This window comes from Lycium barbarum, chromosome 2, assembly GCF_019175385.1.
Source record: "Lycium barbarum isolate Lr01 chromosome 2, ASM1917538v2, whole genome shotgun sequence".
Lineage (NCBI taxonomy): Eukaryota > Viridiplantae > Streptophyta > Magnoliopsida > Solanales > Solanaceae > Lycium > Lycium barbarum.
Genome location: NC_083338.1, coordinates 122,244,148 through 122,262,626, shown reverse-complemented (window position 1 = coordinate 122,262,626; position 18,479 = coordinate 122,244,148). Strand labels below are relative to the sequence as shown.

The 18,479-nt window shown below is 33.9% G+C and overlaps 1 protein-coding gene across 1 annotated transcript; it reads right to left on the bottom strand.

Annotated features, from left to right (window-relative positions):
* Positions 1–9,239: 9,239 nt before the first annotated feature.
* On the bottom strand, positions 9,240–17,758 carry LOC132626990 (ABC transporter G family member 25). The gene is made up of 3 exons (XM_060342030.1): positions 17,468–17,758; positions 16,127–16,988; positions 9,240–10,713 (listed from the first exon to the last, which is right to left on the bottom strand). Exons 1-3 carry the CDS (start codon positions 17,627–17,629, stop codon positions 9,692–9,694), a joined length of 2,046 nt encoding a protein of 681 aa, XP_060198013.1. The 5' UTR covers positions 17,630–17,758; the 3' UTR covers positions 9,240–9,691.
* Positions 17,759–18,479: the final 721 nt, after the last annotated feature.

Sequence of the window (18,479 nt, the reverse complement as noted above, 5' to 3'; positions counted from 1 at the left end):
CCACACAGTCCTGAAAGTCCTGTGTTTCTGCTGGTAGGATTGGAGAACTTAGCCTATCATCAGTAGATAAGACATCATTAAAATCCCCACTCAACAACCATGCCCCTTGAATTATATTCATTTGCTTCAGATCATTCCAAAGACTAGCTCTCATCTGAGCCTCATTATGTGCATAAATAACAGTCAGGAAAGTGGAGAAAGAACTAGCTGCATTTTCCACATGACAATGGATGAATCGCTCCTGAATATTGAGAATCTGCATTTGAACATGGGGTTTCCAGAACAACCAAATTCTGCCACTTGACATGGGATAATTACAGCATGTATGCCAACCTTGTGCTATCTTTCTCAACACACTTTGAGACTTGTGCTCCTTTATTCTGGTTTCTAGATAGCCAAAAAAATATACTCTATGCTTATTCAGAAAGAGTAATAACTCTTTCTGTTTTAGGGGCTGGTTTAGCCCCCTAACATTCCAAGTTAATATGATCATGTGGGATCTGGAGCAGCTCCAGGGTCCCCAGCTAGTCCAGTTGCTTCTTGTGTGGACCTGTCTTGAAGACTAGCATATTTATTGTGGGTGGTTACCCCAGTGATTGACATAGTTGAACCAGTTACCAAATTTGATGAGGTGCCCAGATCAGCAGTAGCTAGTGCATCAGTTGGACCCTGTTCATTAACTCTGAGAGGTTGTTTAGCTTCTTGCACTTCAGTAGTAGGAGGATCATTCCCCAGTATTGGTGCATCATCCTATTTTGCTTTCCAGACTTGTCTCATTTTCCTTCTCCTCCTCCTTTGTCTTCTTCTCTTTTTTGGAACTTCCTGATAAGATTCCTCTACTTCCTTCTCATCTCCCCAATCCAACATTCCTCCATGAAATGTCCAAATCTCATATAATGTGCACAAAATTTGGGCCTCCAATCATACTCTACAGATTGTTGAAAAATACCAGAGGGTGTTTCCACTTCAATGGTCTCTATAAGTGGTTGGGAGACATCAACCTCCACAAGGATTCGAGCATAGGAAATCTTTTCCATAGCAGTTGTAAACTTATCAGTGTACATTGGCCTACCTAGAGCACTTGCCAGCTTGCTCAAAGCTTCACTAGACCAATAGCCTACTGGTAAGCCAGGGAAGATAACCCAAAGAGGAATCGTAGTGACACAATCTGGGTTAAATTCGAAGTCCAGTTCCCAATTATGTATAACAAAGGGTTTATTATGGAAAGTATATGGTCCCCCCATTAAAATCCTATCATAGTCCTCAGCAGACTCAAAATGGAATATGAAGTATCCAGCATCGTGGGCAAGGATTTGGGGTTTAGTTACATGGTTCCAATTATGAGTAACATAGCTATCCATAGACTTCATATATGGCGTATCACCAAGCACAAACCCAATTAGAGAAGTTTTCCAGTAATCCATCTGAGATTTCAAGTCCTCCTCGACTATATTTACATATACATTTCCTTGCTTCGTAGTTGGAGGAACATAGGAGAGGGGTTTACCTTTCTGGGTGAGTCGATTATCCTTGATGTCATCAATTCCAGCAGGTGACAGTTGAGCAGAGGTAGCTGCTTCAGAAAATTGCAGTCGGCGAGTCGCCGGAGTGACATCTAACTGTCCATAAGCTTGAAAATGTATGGAAGTGTGCGAGTCCGTATCAGATCCAAATTCCTCGAACTCCTCTGGTATAGATTGGAATTGAGGAGAGAGGAAGTTTCCAAATGTAAGAGATGGAAGTTGGCAGTTGTTTCCGTTTGCCGGTGTAACCAGCTTCACCGGCGTCGTGTTTGGTTTAGTGGTACGAGTCATGTTTAGTCTTCAAGGCTCACGTTAGCACCCTTGCTAAAGTGCACCGAGAGAGAACATGACCTCAAGTATGGTAACTCATACTTAGGAATCTGAAATGCCTTCTTGAAGTAGTGTAACTTTGATTTACATCACCGTTCAGATTCAATCCAGACTTAAACAATGTATACTTCCATAAACAAGTTTCAAGTATTGAAATGAAATACTACACACATAAATACTCAATAAATAGCAAGAGATGAAGAAATGAGTAAAGAATTTCTCATTGGGTGCCTCCAAATCTTCTCTTCCAAAGTGTGAGGATGAAACCCTAGCTCTCCAAGACTTGTGTTGAAATGCCAAAGATGCCAATATTTTCTCTCTTATCTTCCTTTTATAGTCCCAGAATTTTGCAATCAAAAATATGTCCAAAGCAGCCACTGATTTTCGGAATTTGCAAATCTGTCCCGTTTTTGCAAAACTGTCCCTTTTTGACCGTTTTGCAAAACTGTGCGGTTTTTGTCCAATTTGGCCTCTTTTTGACTTTATTTTCACTTGGTTTCTTCTGATCACTTCTAAATCACATAAAACCTGTAAAATAGATGTAAACGATATTAAATGCACTATTTTCTCATTCAAACATAGCAAAAATATAAGATTAAAGAAGAGATAAGTTGGTAAAATACCAACTTATCAATGATGCCCACAGAGGCCGATATGATACGATGGGATGCCCACAAAGGCTTGATAGACATTATATATGCATATATATGTATGACCCTTATGCATGCATGCACAGTATTTATGTACATCATTGGCCCACAGAGGCAGTTCAGACATACAGGTTGTATTCATTTCATCCTATGTTCTCTTATGTCTCTTTCATGTTACTTTCATGCCTTACATACTCAGTACTTTATCCGTACTGACATCCCTTTCCTGGGGCGCTGCGTTTCATGCCTGCAAGTTTAGGTAGACAGGTTAACGATCCGCTCCTGTAGGCTACTGTTCAGCTGATATTGGAGAGAGTTGCAGTCTAGTCTTGGTACGATATTCTTTTATGTACATATGGGTATGGCGGGGTCCTGTCCCGACCTTTTTATGTTAGTTACTACAGTAGAGACTTGTAGACAGTCATGGTATAGTTAGACTTTGTATGACCCCTTCGGCCTATATTTTTGTTGCATAGTATTTCATGATAGCCTTCTCGGCTTGCACAGTTTTTGACCAGCATAGTTGTATGGTATGTCTACTTGGGCTCATCCCTTTTTCAGCATATTTCTCATATGATTTAGCACATGTTCATCTGGTGACCCCCGAGGTCCACTCTTTTTTATGATCATGATAGAAAAGCGCGTTTAGCGGTGCTCTACAGGTAGGGCCCGGGTGCCCGTCATGGCCCTCCAGTTTGGGTCGTGACAATATGGAAGATCTGAAAGATTGCAAAATAGGAGAGAATAATAAGAAGAGATCACAGGGATTATCTTTCCTTTTCATTTTTAAAGTTAATTCAAGACTTCGTGAACAAGTAGAGGATTGTCCGAAGTTTCCATTCCTTAGATAAAATTAGTTTGTGTAGGATGAACGATTTTCGGTGATAATGATAATTTTATTAGTTATTATTTCTGTAACGACTTTATATGTCGTGTTAAAAGAACTAATGAAGTGAAATTGTCTAATATTTTCAGCATTCTGGGATAAGGCAACCATAAGTTCTATTTAGTTCTTCCGGCATCTTTCCAGATTCAAAAACATTCATGCAAAAATCAATCAGTTTTGGACTCATATCAAGGGTAGGTGCTTTGAAAGATTTAAAAGAATTTGCAGCAAGTCTAATTTCGTTGCTAGAAATTGGTTGATTAAAAGCTTGGTGATCAAGGTTGGTAACTGAAGCACATAAATTTTGTATAAGAGACATTCCTGTTAAGAGTGTGGATTCATGTTAATGTAACCATTTAGAAATGTCATTGTTTAGGAGTTTCTTACCCTTGAAAGAAGAAGGAAACTTGCTTACGATGAATCTTGTTTTGGAAGTAGTCAAGGTATTTATTCTTAGGAAAACATTTCCTTTTGAGTGCACTTACTAGTATTAAAGGATGATAGATTCTTTTTCCTTTTCCTTTTTTCCCCTTCATTCTAGTTATATTCAAAACAACGAAGATAATGAATAGAAGTAGCAGAGTTGGCAAGACCCAATGATCACTTATCAAAAGAACTCACAAGAGAACAAGAAATTAATGTTCATTTCATTGAAGTGAAAACTCCTGTTTATTTAATACCATTAATTGTACTAATATGAGTTACAACAATGAATGCTGGCTTTTCGCCAGTTTTAGGTGCAAGTGAATCACATCATCTCTCTCATGACTTTTCCCTCTTATAATACACTTCAATTTTTCCCTACCCACTCCAACTTAGTCAGTCACATTACTCAACAAGTATATATACTATTCCCACATCCCCCACAAAGCTAGCTAACAAAGCTCATGTTTTTTTCCTCATATCACCATCTAAAAAAGTCAGAAACTTTCCCCTCTTGTTGTCATTTTGTTTAGGCTCGAATTCACCTCAATGCAAGGTAAGCAATTAATCGATATTCAATAAACGTTATTAGGAGGATACCAAGTCTCGCGTTTGGATGGATTTGACCTTTGATATCTTGTTCAATGAATTTGCAGCTATCTTTGTCACTTCCCTTATGTGAGCGCTCTAGCAAGTCCGAAATTTCGTTACCTTTTTCATATTGGACATCAATAAGGAGTCGATAACCATAAAATGTGGTTGAAATGTACTTAATCCAAGCTAGGCAAGCTGGCACTTTGTGCACGTAGAACCCTCCCGTTAGAACGAATGCTAGCATCGTGACAATGATCACGGTTGAAGCTTGTTTAGCATCCATGATTATGACACCAAGTGCTAGGCCGAGGCCTTGTGACACTATCACATAGCTCAACAAGACGAGTAACGTCAAAAGGAATTCTAATAATTGTGGCTTTAGCCCCGCCATCCAATACGTCATGGTGAGAAACAATGTAGGAAAGATAAGGTCCATAGGAAGATCTCCGATGATTCGCGCCATGACCTAGCAGGAGAAAGCATACAAACCCGAAGCCCTTTCCTTCACTATGTATAATTTAAATATATAATTTTAAAAAATATATATTTTTACTATTACGAGGGTTATAGCTCGTTTGGCCAAGTTTTAGAGAATCAAGGTTTTCGGCTAAACTTTTAGATGTAATTATTTTTGAGTTGTAGCAAAAACTTCATATTCAAAACTAAAAAATAACTTTCCCAAAGGCACTTTTGTAATCTTAGCCAAACACACTTTATGTCTCTAATATTGTTAAAAGTTTTTGCCAAAGTATATTGATTATCCAAACTCAAATTGCTATCTACAAAAGTAAACTACTTCTGATAATTTCAAAGCAATTCTTTTTTGAAATTTGGCCAAACACAATATTAACTTTGTTAATTTAGCCTTTCAAACATATTTATTACTAATAGTCTATTCTTGTTCTATATTATCCTCTGTAAATAATATAAAAATTCCCACATAATTTATGCAGATATTATTTATAAGAAAAATAAATATTATTCTTAATCTTCGAGGTGTGTGTTGTTGCACTTGCCTAGTATTTGGTATTTTCCTATTTTATATATTTTTCTTACAATCCTGCATTGGTTCCATATCTTTTGAGCCGAAAATCTATCAGAAACAGCATCTCTACCTCACAAAGGTAGGGGTAAGATCTACGTACATCCTACCTCCTCAGACCCCACTCGTGAGATTACACAGATATGTTGTTGTTGTTGTTTAGTATTTTTTATGCGGAAAATAAAAGAAGCATATGTAGTTTTCTTGTTTGCATAGTTTACACTTGGTTTGCTGAATGATGTACTGGTTTTCAGTCCAGCTGGAGGCATGAGAGATCAACACCCTTCCTGGAAGGCAGTTGATTTTCTTGTGTGTTAGGTGTATTGTTCTTTTGTCAGTTATGGTAATAGCTCACAGTTTATTATCAAAAATAAATAAATTTTAATGTGATATGCTTGAATAAGAAGTATTTAAAATATTAAATACAGATTAAAAAATTAAAGAAACTTGCGATAAATATTTTTCTTAGCTAAAACTAACATATGAATAAAAAGACGCGACATACTTGCGACAAATAATTTTCGTCGCCAAAAGCAAGATAAAATTGCTCTCAAAATCCTTTGCGACGGATTAGCAACAAAAGTTTCGTCACAAATTAATCCCAACGAAGAAATTAATTATGAATGTAGCGACAAAATTAATGAAATTAGCGATGGATTGGAGTCCGGAGCCAAAATGGCTTATTTTTGCAGCCATTAGACCAAAATAGGCTGCCTTTTTTTTTTTATACCACAATGGGTATTTCGTTGGTTATCCAACGAAATATCCACACAAGCACTGTTCATAGCCGCATTTTTTTGTTGCATTTCGCTACACTTGTAGCGAAATGCAACAAATATTATTATTTTTTATTTTTTTGCATTTCGTGAGTTAATCAACGAAATGCAACAATTTTTTTTTTTTTGGCATTTCGTGAATTAATAAACGAAATGCAACATTTTTTTTTTTTTTTGCATTTCGTGAATTAAAAAACGAAATAAGAAATTATATATTTGCATTTCGTGTATTAAAAAACGAAATAGGATAAAAAAAAATTAATTTCGTTCATATAAAAACGAAATTGGAAAATATATATATATATATATATATATATATATATATATATATATATATATATATATATATATATATTTTGCATTTCGTTGGTATATCTACGAAATAGTAAAAAAATAATTTTGTATTTCGTTTATTAAAAAACGAAATATGAAAATATTTTTTTTTGTATTTTTGTATTTCGTTTATATAAAAAATAGGAAAATAATTTTAATTTCATTTCGTTTATATAAAAACGAAATAGGAATACATATATATATATATTTCATATACCAATGAAATAGGATAAATATATATATTTTTTTTGTATTTCATTTATATAAAAACGAAATAGAAAAATAATTATTTTTTTTCGTTTATATACCAATGAAATAGGAATATATATATATATATATATATATATATATATATATATATATATTGCATTTCGTTGGTATATCAATGAAATAGTATATTTTTTCTTTTTTTCTTTTTTGTATTTCGTTTATTAGTCAACTTTATATGTCGAGAAAATTAGTCAGCTTTATTTTCAAAAATTGAAACCGCAGAAGTAAAATTGACATTCACAGCTACATTACCCCAAGATTTTTACGTTGAAATCTATTGCGTATCATCATCTTATAAGTAAATAAAACTGAAAATTTCACGCCAATTTGGGGGAAAATTGAAATTGAATGGGATAAAAGTTGTTTTTTTAAAAATCGGCTTGGTTACGGCAGTTTGTCCGCATAGATCTCGAAAAAATACGCAAGTTCAAAAAAAAAACGCGTAAAACGGACGTCCGAGCACAAAGTTATGACCATCTAAAGTTTGACGACTTTACAACTAGTTTTTCTCTCTATATTTTTTAGAATTATATTTATATTCAAAATAAAGTTATGTCTTGACTTTACAACTATTTATTTTTTTGTTTATTAAAAAACGAAATTAGATTTTGTTTTTATTTCGTTCATCTAAAAACGAAATATGAAAATAATTTTTTTTGTATTTTTGTATTTTGTTTATATAAAAAAATAGGAAAATAATTTTATATATAAAAACGAAATAGGAATACATATACCAATGAAATAGGATAAATATATATATATATATATATATATATATATATATATATTGTATTTCATTTATATAAAAACGAAATTGGAATTTTTTTTTTTATATGAATATATATTTTGTTGGTATATAAACGAAAAAAAAAATTATTTTCCTATTTCGTTTTTATATAAATGAAATACAAAAAAAATATATATATATATTTATCCTATTTCATTGGTATATGAAATATATATATATATATATGTATTCCTATTTCGTTTTTATATAAACGAAATGAAAATAAAATTATTTCCCTATTTTTTTATATAAACGAAATACAAAAATACAAAAAAAATTATTTTCATATTTCGTTTTTTAATAAACGAAATACAAAATTGTTTTTTTACTATTTCGTAGATATACCAACGAAATGCAATATATATATATATATATATATATATATATTCCAATTTCGTTTTTATATGAACGAATTTTTTTTTTATGCTATTTCGTTTTTTAATACACGAAATGCAAAAAACAAATATATATATATATATATATATATATAATTTCTTATTTCGTTTTTTTATTCACGAAATGCAAAAAAAAAAAAATTGTTGCATTTCGTTTATTAATTCACGAAATGCAAAAAAAAAAAAAAAATTTGTTGCATTTCGTTGATTAACTCACGAAATGCAAAAAAAAAAAAAAATATATTTGTTGCATTTCGCTACAAGTGTAGCGAAATGCAACAGAAAAATGCGGCTATGCACAGTGCTTGTGTGGGTATTTCGTTGGATAACCAACGAAATACCCATTGTGGTATAAAAAAAAAAAGGCAGCCTATTTTGGTCTAATGGCTGCAAAAATAAGCCATTTTGGCTCCGGACTCCGATGGATTGATCTATCGCTAAATTAGCGATCGACTTCTTGTCGCGAATATGTTAATTACAAGTATATTAGCGACAGACGCGAATCCATCGCTAAATAGGTTGTTTAGTGATGAAATTCGTCCGTCACTAATTCCTCTTTTTTTAGAGGTAGAGTGTATTTTACAAATGACTATTCAATTTTATTAAAAGTTTTCTCTCAGCCGATTTTCGTCATTTGTGATTTCTTGCTCTTAGTATTTTTTAAGTTAGTTCAAGACTTCGTGAACAAGTAGAGCATTGTCCAAAGTTCCCATTCCGATGAAATTAGTTTGTATAGGATGAACGATTTTCAGTAATAATGATAATTTTATTAGGTATTATTTTGGACAACTTCATACGCCGTGTTAAACAAACTAATGGGGTGAAATTGTCTAATATTTCAGCATTTTGGGGTAAGGCAACTATTAGTTCTGTTTATTTCTTCCGGCATCTTTCTAGATTAAAAAACATTCATGCAAAAATCAATCAGTTTTGGACCCGTATCAAGGGTAGGTGTTTTGAAAGGTTTAAAAGAATTTAAAGCAAGTCTAATTTTTTTGCTAGAAATTGGTTGATTAAAAGTTTGGTGATCAAGGTTGCTAATTGAAGCACATAAATCTTGTATAAGAGACATTCCTGTCAGAGTGCGGATCATGTTAATGTAACCATTTAGAAATGTTATTGTTTAGGAATTTCTTAATTAGCCTTGAAAGAAAAAAGGAAGTTGCTTGCCATGAATCTTGTTTTGGAAGTAGTTAAGTTATTCTTAGTAAAACATTTCCTTTTGAGTGCTTTTACTAGCATTAAAGATGATAGATTCTTTTCCCTTTTTCTTTTTCCCCTTCCTTTCTTCATATATCCAAAACAATAAAGATCATGAGTAGCACAGTAGGCACGATCCAATGTTACACTTATCAAAATAACTCATAAGAGAACAAGAAATTAATGTCAATTTCATTAGAGTGAAAACTCCTGATTTTTTTAGCCCCATTAATTGTACTAATATGAGTTACAACAACGAATGCTGGCCTTCCGCCAGTTTTAGGTGCAAGTGAATCACAACATCTCTCAGGACCTTTCCCTCTTATAATACACTTCAATTTTCCCTACCCACTCTAGCCTTGTCAGTCACAGTACTCAGCAAGTATATATACTATTCCCACATCCCCCACAAAGCTAGCTAACATATCTCATGTTTTTTCCTCATATCATCTTCTAATAAAGTCAGTAACTTTCCCCTCTGTTTAGGCTCGAATTCGCCTCAATGCAAGGTAAGCAATTAATCGATATCCAACAAACATTATTAAGAGGATTCCGAGGCTCGCGGATGGATGAATTTGACCTTTGATATCTTGTTCAATGAATGTGCAGCTAGCTCTGTCACTTCCCAGATGTGAGCACCCTATCAAGTTCGAAATTTCGTTGCCTTCTCCATATTGGACATCAATAAGTAGTCGATAACTGTAAAATGTGGTCGAAATGTACTTGATCCAAGTTAGGCAAGCTGGCACTTTGTGCACGTAGAACCCTCCCGTTAGAACAAATGCTAGCATCGTTACAGTGATCACGGTTGAAGCTTGTTTAGCATCCATAATTATGGCGCCAAGTGCTAGACCGAGTCCTTGTGACACTATCACGTAGCTCAGAAGGACGAGTAATGTCAAAAGGAATGCCAAGAGTTGTGGCTTTAGCCCCGCCATCCAGTACGTTATAGTGAGGAACAACGTAGGCAAGATAAGGTCCATAGGAAGATCTCCGACGATACGTGCCATGAAATAGGAGGAGAGCGTGTACATACCCGAAGCCCTTTCCTTCATGAATATTGCACGTTCTTGAGGGAACGCGAAAACAGCATTAAACGACGGGAAGACTCCCCAAAAGATGGAAATGAAGAAGAGAAGGCCAAGCCTGTCCTGTATATCCCTATAGTCAGAATGCCACCACATAGAACCAGCTAAAAGAGAAGCTGCAATTACTTGAAAGACTCTCAAATAATTGAAAGTTTCATGCTTTCTTTCTTTTAGCCCTCTTTGAAGGAGAATGCTGAATTGATTGAACCAATTGGAGATGCTACTTGTGCAAGTTCTTTTGGAACTGGAACAAGTATTATAGGTTCCCATGTTCATGACCTCTTTAGGAACTGTGTTGGTTGTATCCAAACAAGCTGCTTTGACCTTGGGAGCTAACAAATTGTTGTAAGTGGATACCAAAGTTTGATTTACATTAGGCCTTTCTTTCTCACTTACTCCATCAAACTGGCAAACCCCTGCATTTTTCCAAGTTATCTTTAGTGAGAATTCCAATGTAAAAAAGATTAAGTGCTCCAATGAAAAAAAAATGAAGTGCTCCAATGTCAAAAGAGTTTTAACTTCTATGCACTTACAGAATTTTAACACTTCCAAGTTACTTAAAAGATAATTACAAGTAATAGTCCATAAAAAATTTAGATTAGTAACATGGACAATTGACAAGTTACCTGTTACAATAGGTTAATACATACTGATAGGATAAAAGTTCTTTACTGTGCTTATAAGTTAAATCATTTTCAAACCAAAAGCATAGTTTTTAAGTTTTAAATTTGCTTTTCCACCATAGTTAATGACTGTTAAGAAGCCAAGTTAGTTTACAATGGCAAGGTTCTAGACAATGTGAATGCTCTCAAAACATAAGAAATAATGTCCATGTTTTAGCTACAATTCATGCTTAAGCAAGAATTAAGCAAGTGGAATGAGGCCCCTAGAGAATTTTCCTCTAAAGAAAAACCAGTGGTGAAACATAAAACCATGTTTCTACTTGAGCTAACTTACAAGAACTTGTTTTAGAATTGCTAATGGCATCTTACTTATCTTCACAAAAACCAAAAGATTAGATATTCAAAGGAATAACATATACTAGTATGAAATAAAGAAATTGCTATATGCAAAATGGTCATAAAGGCAAGGTACAGCTACAAAGAAAACAAATATACTAGTACTAATTATTGTGGGCATAACTGGTAAAGACATCTAACTATTCAAGAATTTGATACGAAATATGTCAAATCAAGTTGATTGCATCCTCCTATCAAATATAGTCATCTTTCCACAAGGTAACTTACCTTTCACCACCTCAATACTTTCCCAAATTATAAGCTAAAGTAGCTTACTAAATCTCAGTTTCTTTAATATTACAATTGGAAAGAAGTAGATATGTATCTTTAAAGTTAGAACTACAAAAAATCATTAAAGTCATGTTAGCACTCAAAATAAAAATAATAATTTGTATCACATAAAACAAAGAATATTTTTAAAAGTAAAAAAGAGACAATTAATTAATTAGTTGTAGTAGCAAGTAATAATAAGTAGTCTTGAGGAAGTAATTAAAGCTGTCCAATGTTGGTGGCAAAGGGTGGAAGTCCACTAAAAGAACATAATGCTCTATTTTCTGCTGCTGCTGATGAAAGGTTTGGGGCCACCATCATCTCCACTACTTATTTTCTTCTTTCACAAATCTCACTATTCACAAACACAAAAAGTTCAATTTGGTGGGATGAATCTGAATGCTTCTTGATTTGCAAAGGACCCTACACGTGGAGCTCTTTGATAAACTTCTTAATATCAAAAGATAGTCCCATGTAGAAAAGTAGAACAAGAAAAGAATTGTTCTTTGTTGAATAAAGGAAAGGAGGTGGTTAAAAGAAGAACAAAAGAAATCTTTATTAGTAGATCAAAGATGCCTATCAATTATTGGAATAAAAATGAGGGTTCGAGCGTGACAAGTGTAATTCATCATTTTAGCTCAAAGTATGTTTAGACACATTATAGATCAAAAAGGTCCCAATTCTCTTTTCCATGTCTCGTGATATAATTGATAAGTGACATTTATCGTCTTCATGGATTTCCTTTTAAGGCAGATATAGACTTACAAGAACCTACGTTCCTCGGGTAGTTCAGAAATGCTTCGTGCGTGTCAGATCATTCAAAATTTATATATTTTTGGAGGATCTAATATTTGGGGCCACTAATAAGAGGGATTTGGTTTGGGGTTATGATCTATAATTGAAGTAACTCTAAACTAATTCTATTTCTTCACTTAACTCAGAGTGGACTTCTGTTACTATTGCATAACATCTATATAGAGAAAGAAGTCATCAATTAATTAGCTGCAAAGTTTGACCATGTACCACTACACTTCCAAAGGTGGTTATGTAATTATAACCATTGAGCATTGAACTTATTAGTGAACATCATTAACAAACTCTAGACAAAAAGTAAATGATTAAGGTTGATAAAGCACGAAGAATCAATTGACATTAGCCGCTTGACATTTTGGACCCAGAATAACAATAATTTTTTATTTTAAGTTGACATAAATATCATACATTATATGAATTAATGGTCCTAAAATTAGAGAATGGTTGAAACTATTTCAGCCAACAAATATAAAAATCCTTGTAGATCTTGATGCTAGCTTCATTTCCCTAAAATATTTTGATCCATCAGATAAACATAAAATACACATCCAAGATTTCCAAGAACCTTACTATAATGGGTACCCTCTTAGGCTATCTAGTAAACAGCAAGGCATGTGGCTTGTACGAAGTAGCAAAGCATGTGCTATAATATTACTATCCCATATGAGATGATACCCAACCACACATTGGGGCTCCAACAAAATAAAGTTTATATTTTTTTTCCATTTCTCCAAGTATATCTATGTCTATAGGTAAAAGTTGTAAAGGGTGCTGGTGGAGTCATTAACAAAAACACATGATTAAATTAAGGAAAGATCCATGTGGAGCCCTAGCAAAATTTTCACAGTTTAGAGGGAGAATTTTGAGGTGCTCTCTTTTTTTTTTTTGGGGGGGGGGAGGGGGGGGGGGTTAAGTGCTCGTGTGTACCTACTAGTTGGTCCCATAATATGAATGGATGCTAATCTACGCAAGCAATGTTGTCACACTTCTCTTTAATCCATGTTGTCCAATGCCAAATCAAAGAAAAGGAGCAAAGCTCATTTTATGTTTTGTTTAATACTCTAAAGTTGCATATGCGTTATGGCCTCAACCTAATATAAAAAAAGTAAAAAAAATAAAATAAAAGAAAGCAGGTCAAAATGGTGTCCAACAATAGTTTGTATGCTATTTTAGTCTTTAGCCTGGTGACATGTCCCCACAAACTATTCTTCAGAATATGATAGAAATTGGAAACCAAGTATCATGGAAACACCCTGCAGTGTCGAAACCTCAAAATCCATAACAAGATTTGCAAGTACTTTGGACACAGATTTCTTTCAAGAATGGAGTATCAATATTCTCAGTGGAGTATGACCCAAGGTTGAAAGAACCCCTGACCCCAAAACCAGAAACAAAATCATTTGATATTGAGACAATAGTGTGTCACTTTTTTTTTATAAAGCTGATGTTCGAGATTAACTTGTTTGCATCTCGATTATTTCAATGGGTAAATGTTATTTTTCATTAGTACGCATAACAAGTAATTCTGTCACCAAAACTTAGATAGATGAAAAAATCTCCTACTAGTATTATTTGTCTGCACTGACTTAATTGACCACAAATGTACTTGTGTGACTTATTGGAAGCTATCTCTAAATTGTGCTACTCCACCAAAGTAGGGAAGGACCGTAATTAGTACAATCCTGCACATAAAATCCTAGCTATGCTCTAATATTGGAAGAATGGCTATCCCTAAATTGTACTACTCTTCAAGTAGGGAAGGACCACGGTCGGTACAAATGCTGCACCTAAACACCTCACAATGACATCAGACCATTACCTCTTCTGTTCATAATATTTTATTACATAGTATATATTAAATTTCCTTGATTTCTTCGTATGCTATTTCTTATTATGTTTAGTGAAAAATATGACTCAATCACCTAGTCAATGACCATACTTCAAGTTGAAAATGAAGTAATTTTCTGAGTACTCAGCTTGCTTGCCTCTCGATTATTTAAATCGGTATCTATTAGCTTCAACTAGGGACCCATCTTTCCATCAATGGATCCCCACATTTGAGATTAGCAATTAGCATCAGGTACTTTGGGAATGATTTACCATATTACAATGATTCCAAGCATTTCCAACTCACAGCTGATCGTGTGTTTGATTAATAATAATAGATCTAAACTAACGATGCCGCCTTGTTTTTATTTTTTATGCCAATTATAGAATTTTAGAAAGGAAAAGTTTATTCTCCCGGTTGAGATACGTTATTCTAACGAACAAAACCACTCGCGTAAGTAACAAATACCCTTATTTCAAAAAGATGCAACTTTTTTATTTTATTTGTGCTATTAGGAAGAGATTAACTGGTTGACATTGCTTTACATATGGCCAAAGACATTAATTGGAGTAAATTATTTTGTTCTGAGAAAAAAGTAAGGATTTGAAGAGAAAAAAGAAGTGAACAAAAAAAGGAAAAAAAAAAAGGAATAGCCGACCAGCATAAGAAAAGGGACACGTGGAGTGTAGATATTTTTTTTACCTAGTAGTTCCATTAATTTATAATTTAACTTTCTCAAGATTCAAATTTTATTATGTACATATGATGAATGTTATCCACTAAAACAAAAAGTTACCAACTTTCCACGTTATATGATAAAAACCACAGTCCACCACGACCACTTAGGCATAACTTAATATTCACTTAAATACAATCTCTAAAGTTAAATCCCATTAGATCAAGAGCAAAAGGGATATTTTAAAAGATCTTAAGAAACGAAATACTTAAAAAAGAAGAATAAAGAATGTTGAAAAAAATCTAGAGTCAAAAGGTAAAACTGCCCCACTTCTACTTTAGGACCTTGGTCAGTTTTGCCACCTTAATGTATATATGCATAATAAATAACATTTAATGGGTTGCTTGTTTTTTTCCTCCCTTCATTGATGTACCTTAGTAGTTAGTACCAAGTACAGCTGGTGAGACTATAAATTTTAGTAGGAGTAGTAGTAACTTTCAAAGTTCTTAACATTATCACAACACAACTACGAGTAGCTAATACCCTCGGAAGTTGATATTTTTCTAGTTGTCACATCAAAAGAAATTTCAACTTCCCTAGTCACACCAATGGGTCCTAATTAAGTGGTGTACTTCCTCCTAAAAAGCTTGCATTTCAAGTAATCTTGACCATTAATCACCTTAATTATCCTAATCAAAGCCACTAGATACGGTAGAGCCCTAGCTATATATACGTCATCAAAATGTTGTGCTTCAACTTCTTTTTTTAATGATCGAGAAATCTTTGAGAATAAATTACACACGATTTGAAACTTAAAACTTAAGGGATAATTAACGGGTAAGTCTCTTATACTATTCTCCACTTAACTATCAAATTTTCATTTGTGGCATCTGTGATACACACTTGACTCAAAGTCGGAGGCGTACTCCCTGAACTTATCATCAATCAATCATTTAGGTTATCATTTTCTTAAGAAGCAATCAAAACGACATTTTTTTGTGGAAATTATGACTATAGCAAGTCTAAATCGTATTCAGACAGCACGTACATGACAAAACATCTAATTAAATCGAATTCAAACTACAAGTACTTGATACAATAAGATAGGGAGTAATAATATACTCACATGTTTTGTCCAAAAAACAAAAATAAAGATAAAGTAATTTAAAGAGACATGCATCTACCATGTATAGGTGTAGATATAGACAAAGAATAATACGTACCATTAGCGAGATCAAGGAGGAAATCTGCTGGATTCATGGGAAAAGATGGAGAAAATCCAACCGACTCGAAATAATTCATTGCATCATTTCCTTTTCCAAAATACAAACACCTCCCTTCCGACAAAACAAGAACCGAGTTAAACATTTGAAAAACCCGGCTTGACGGTTGGTGAACGGACATAATTACAGTTTTTCCCTTCTGAGCTAATGACCCGAGTGTCGAAACCAACCGGTAAGCCGCTGTAGCGTCTAGACCGGACGTTGGCTCGTCGAGTATGAGTAAACTCGGGTTTATTAGCATTTCGTGTGCTATGCTGACGCGTTTTCTTTCACCACCAGATACCCCACGTATGAAGCTGTTACCAATTATTGTGTCCTCACATTTATTTAGTCCTAACTCGGTGATCACCGAGTCAGTGACCGCGATTTTTTCCTTCCGATTCAACGAGTTAGGGAGTCGGAGTAGGGCACAAAAGATTAGAGTTTCGCGAACCGTTAAGTGTGGGTAAAGCACATCATCTTGTGTTACGAACCCGGTTCGTTTTAAGACTTGTTTGTTGAGTTTCTTGTTATTTGCGAGGATTGTTCCGGTGTAGCCGTGTCCTTGGAGTCTTCCTGCAAGTGCATTTAGGAGCGTTGATTTCCCACTCCCTGATGGTCCAAGAACGGCTAAGATTTCACCTGGTGAAACCATTCCAGTAATCCCATTCAAGAGTGTACGTTCTTGATGAATCATGGCCGTTGGATTTTCAATATCGGTTGATGATGATGCGGGTCCACTTGAAAACATCTTTCTTAAGTTGCTATTTCCCCCACTTGTTGATTTGTTCTCAAGTTTTATCCTATAACTTACGTCCATGAACTGCAAATCGTCCAACAAAAAAGAAACACCATTAATGTTATTATTAATAACAAGTCAATTTTTCTTGAAGTCAAATAAGTCGTTATTTTTTCCCACTTCAGTCACCAACTACTTGACTCTGACACTAGATTTTTATACTTTTGAATGAAATAGTAATTGCTAGCTAGGAGTATTATTCAAGACAAAATTCTCAAATTTGATGATAAGACCGGAGATTAAATTGTAAAGGCAAAAACCTTATGACCCTTTTTGGTTTAGCTCATTCCGCTTACAGGTTCAGAATCAATAGTACAATTCAAGTGTTTGTGTTAAAAAACTACTTAAAATGTATAACTAATTTATTAAAAATTTAAATAATATTTCTCCGAAAATTCATAAACTCAAAATTCGAACTCTTTCTCTACTTATTACTATGTGGCTTAATTCCCAAAGAATATACAGAAAATGAAGAGGTTCTTGAAATTGAAGTGTATGTTTACCTTAAGGGTGATAGGGAAAGTAGAGGAAGACATGACAAAAGGGAGGTCATGTGAATGAGAAAACTGATGAGGAGGAGAGTCTTTGTTTGTTTCTTCTTCTGTTAGTGTTGGTGATGTTGTTGTATTCATCGTTGTTGTTGTTTCTAAGCTTGTAACAGGCATTGCTTAGGTTTCTTGACACACTTTTCTTTCAACAGAAAAAAGGGGAAAGGCAAAGTATAGATAGGAAGAAAGAAAATGGAAAGGCAAAGGAAGAGTTAGTTACTAGTAGTAGAATGGATGAAGAGGAACTCAGAGCTCGAAGGATGAAGCCCTATTTATTTGCTTCTAAGCAGTGAATAGTCGACACGTAATACTAGGCAACCCATAGGGGTGTGTTACGTGGCATCTGGATCATATAACCAGCTGTACTTTCTTCTTTCTCTTTATTTTATTTTTCTCTTTATTTTGTTTTTAGTTTCGCTTATTCTTTTATATTTTATATACTGATGTAAAAAATATTTATACGATTAAATTATTTATTAGTTAAATTGTTTGATAATCTGAGAAAAATGATAGATTAATTTGTTGTTACATGTTAAAATTTACTGAAGTGTTAAAATAATTTACGCTCCAAGTATCTATATGTTATTTTTTATTATTATTATTTTTCCTTCTTTTTTGTGGGATGTGGGGGGCTTTTCTATAAGGTGCGGGGGAGGGACTGCGGCTTGTTTGCTAAAGCTGCTAATTAGTGCTATATAGTGGGCCTGTGAGTTTTGGGGCGAGTTTTCGGGCGAAGCGTATTAAAAACGTCGGGTATAAATGAAAGGCGTAGATTCACAGGGTGTACGTTCTAAAATTAGGAGTAAGATACTGGTGCAAAAGCGTAAGCCCCGGACATAAAAGTGTACATCCAGTTAAATTTGATTTTTGTTATTTTTTTAAAAGTATATGTATTATAGACTGTTTTTTTTATTGATTTAATGAAATTCATATTTTTTGCTATCATGTTTTCATGTTGTAATGATTT

Coding starts and splice junctions, on each gene's coding strand:
- LOC132626990 (XM_060342030.1), bottom strand. CDS start 17,629: ATGCCTGTTACAAGCTTAGAAACAACAACAACGATGAATACAACAACA. Junction 16,989..17,467: donor CTTTCCCTATCACCCTTAAG/GTAAACATACAC, acceptor GACGATTTGCAG/TTCATGGACGTAAGTTATAG. Junction 10,714..16,126: donor CCTCCTTGATCTCGCTAATG/GTACGTATTATT, acceptor GGAAAAATGCAG/GGGTTTGCCAGTTTGATGGA.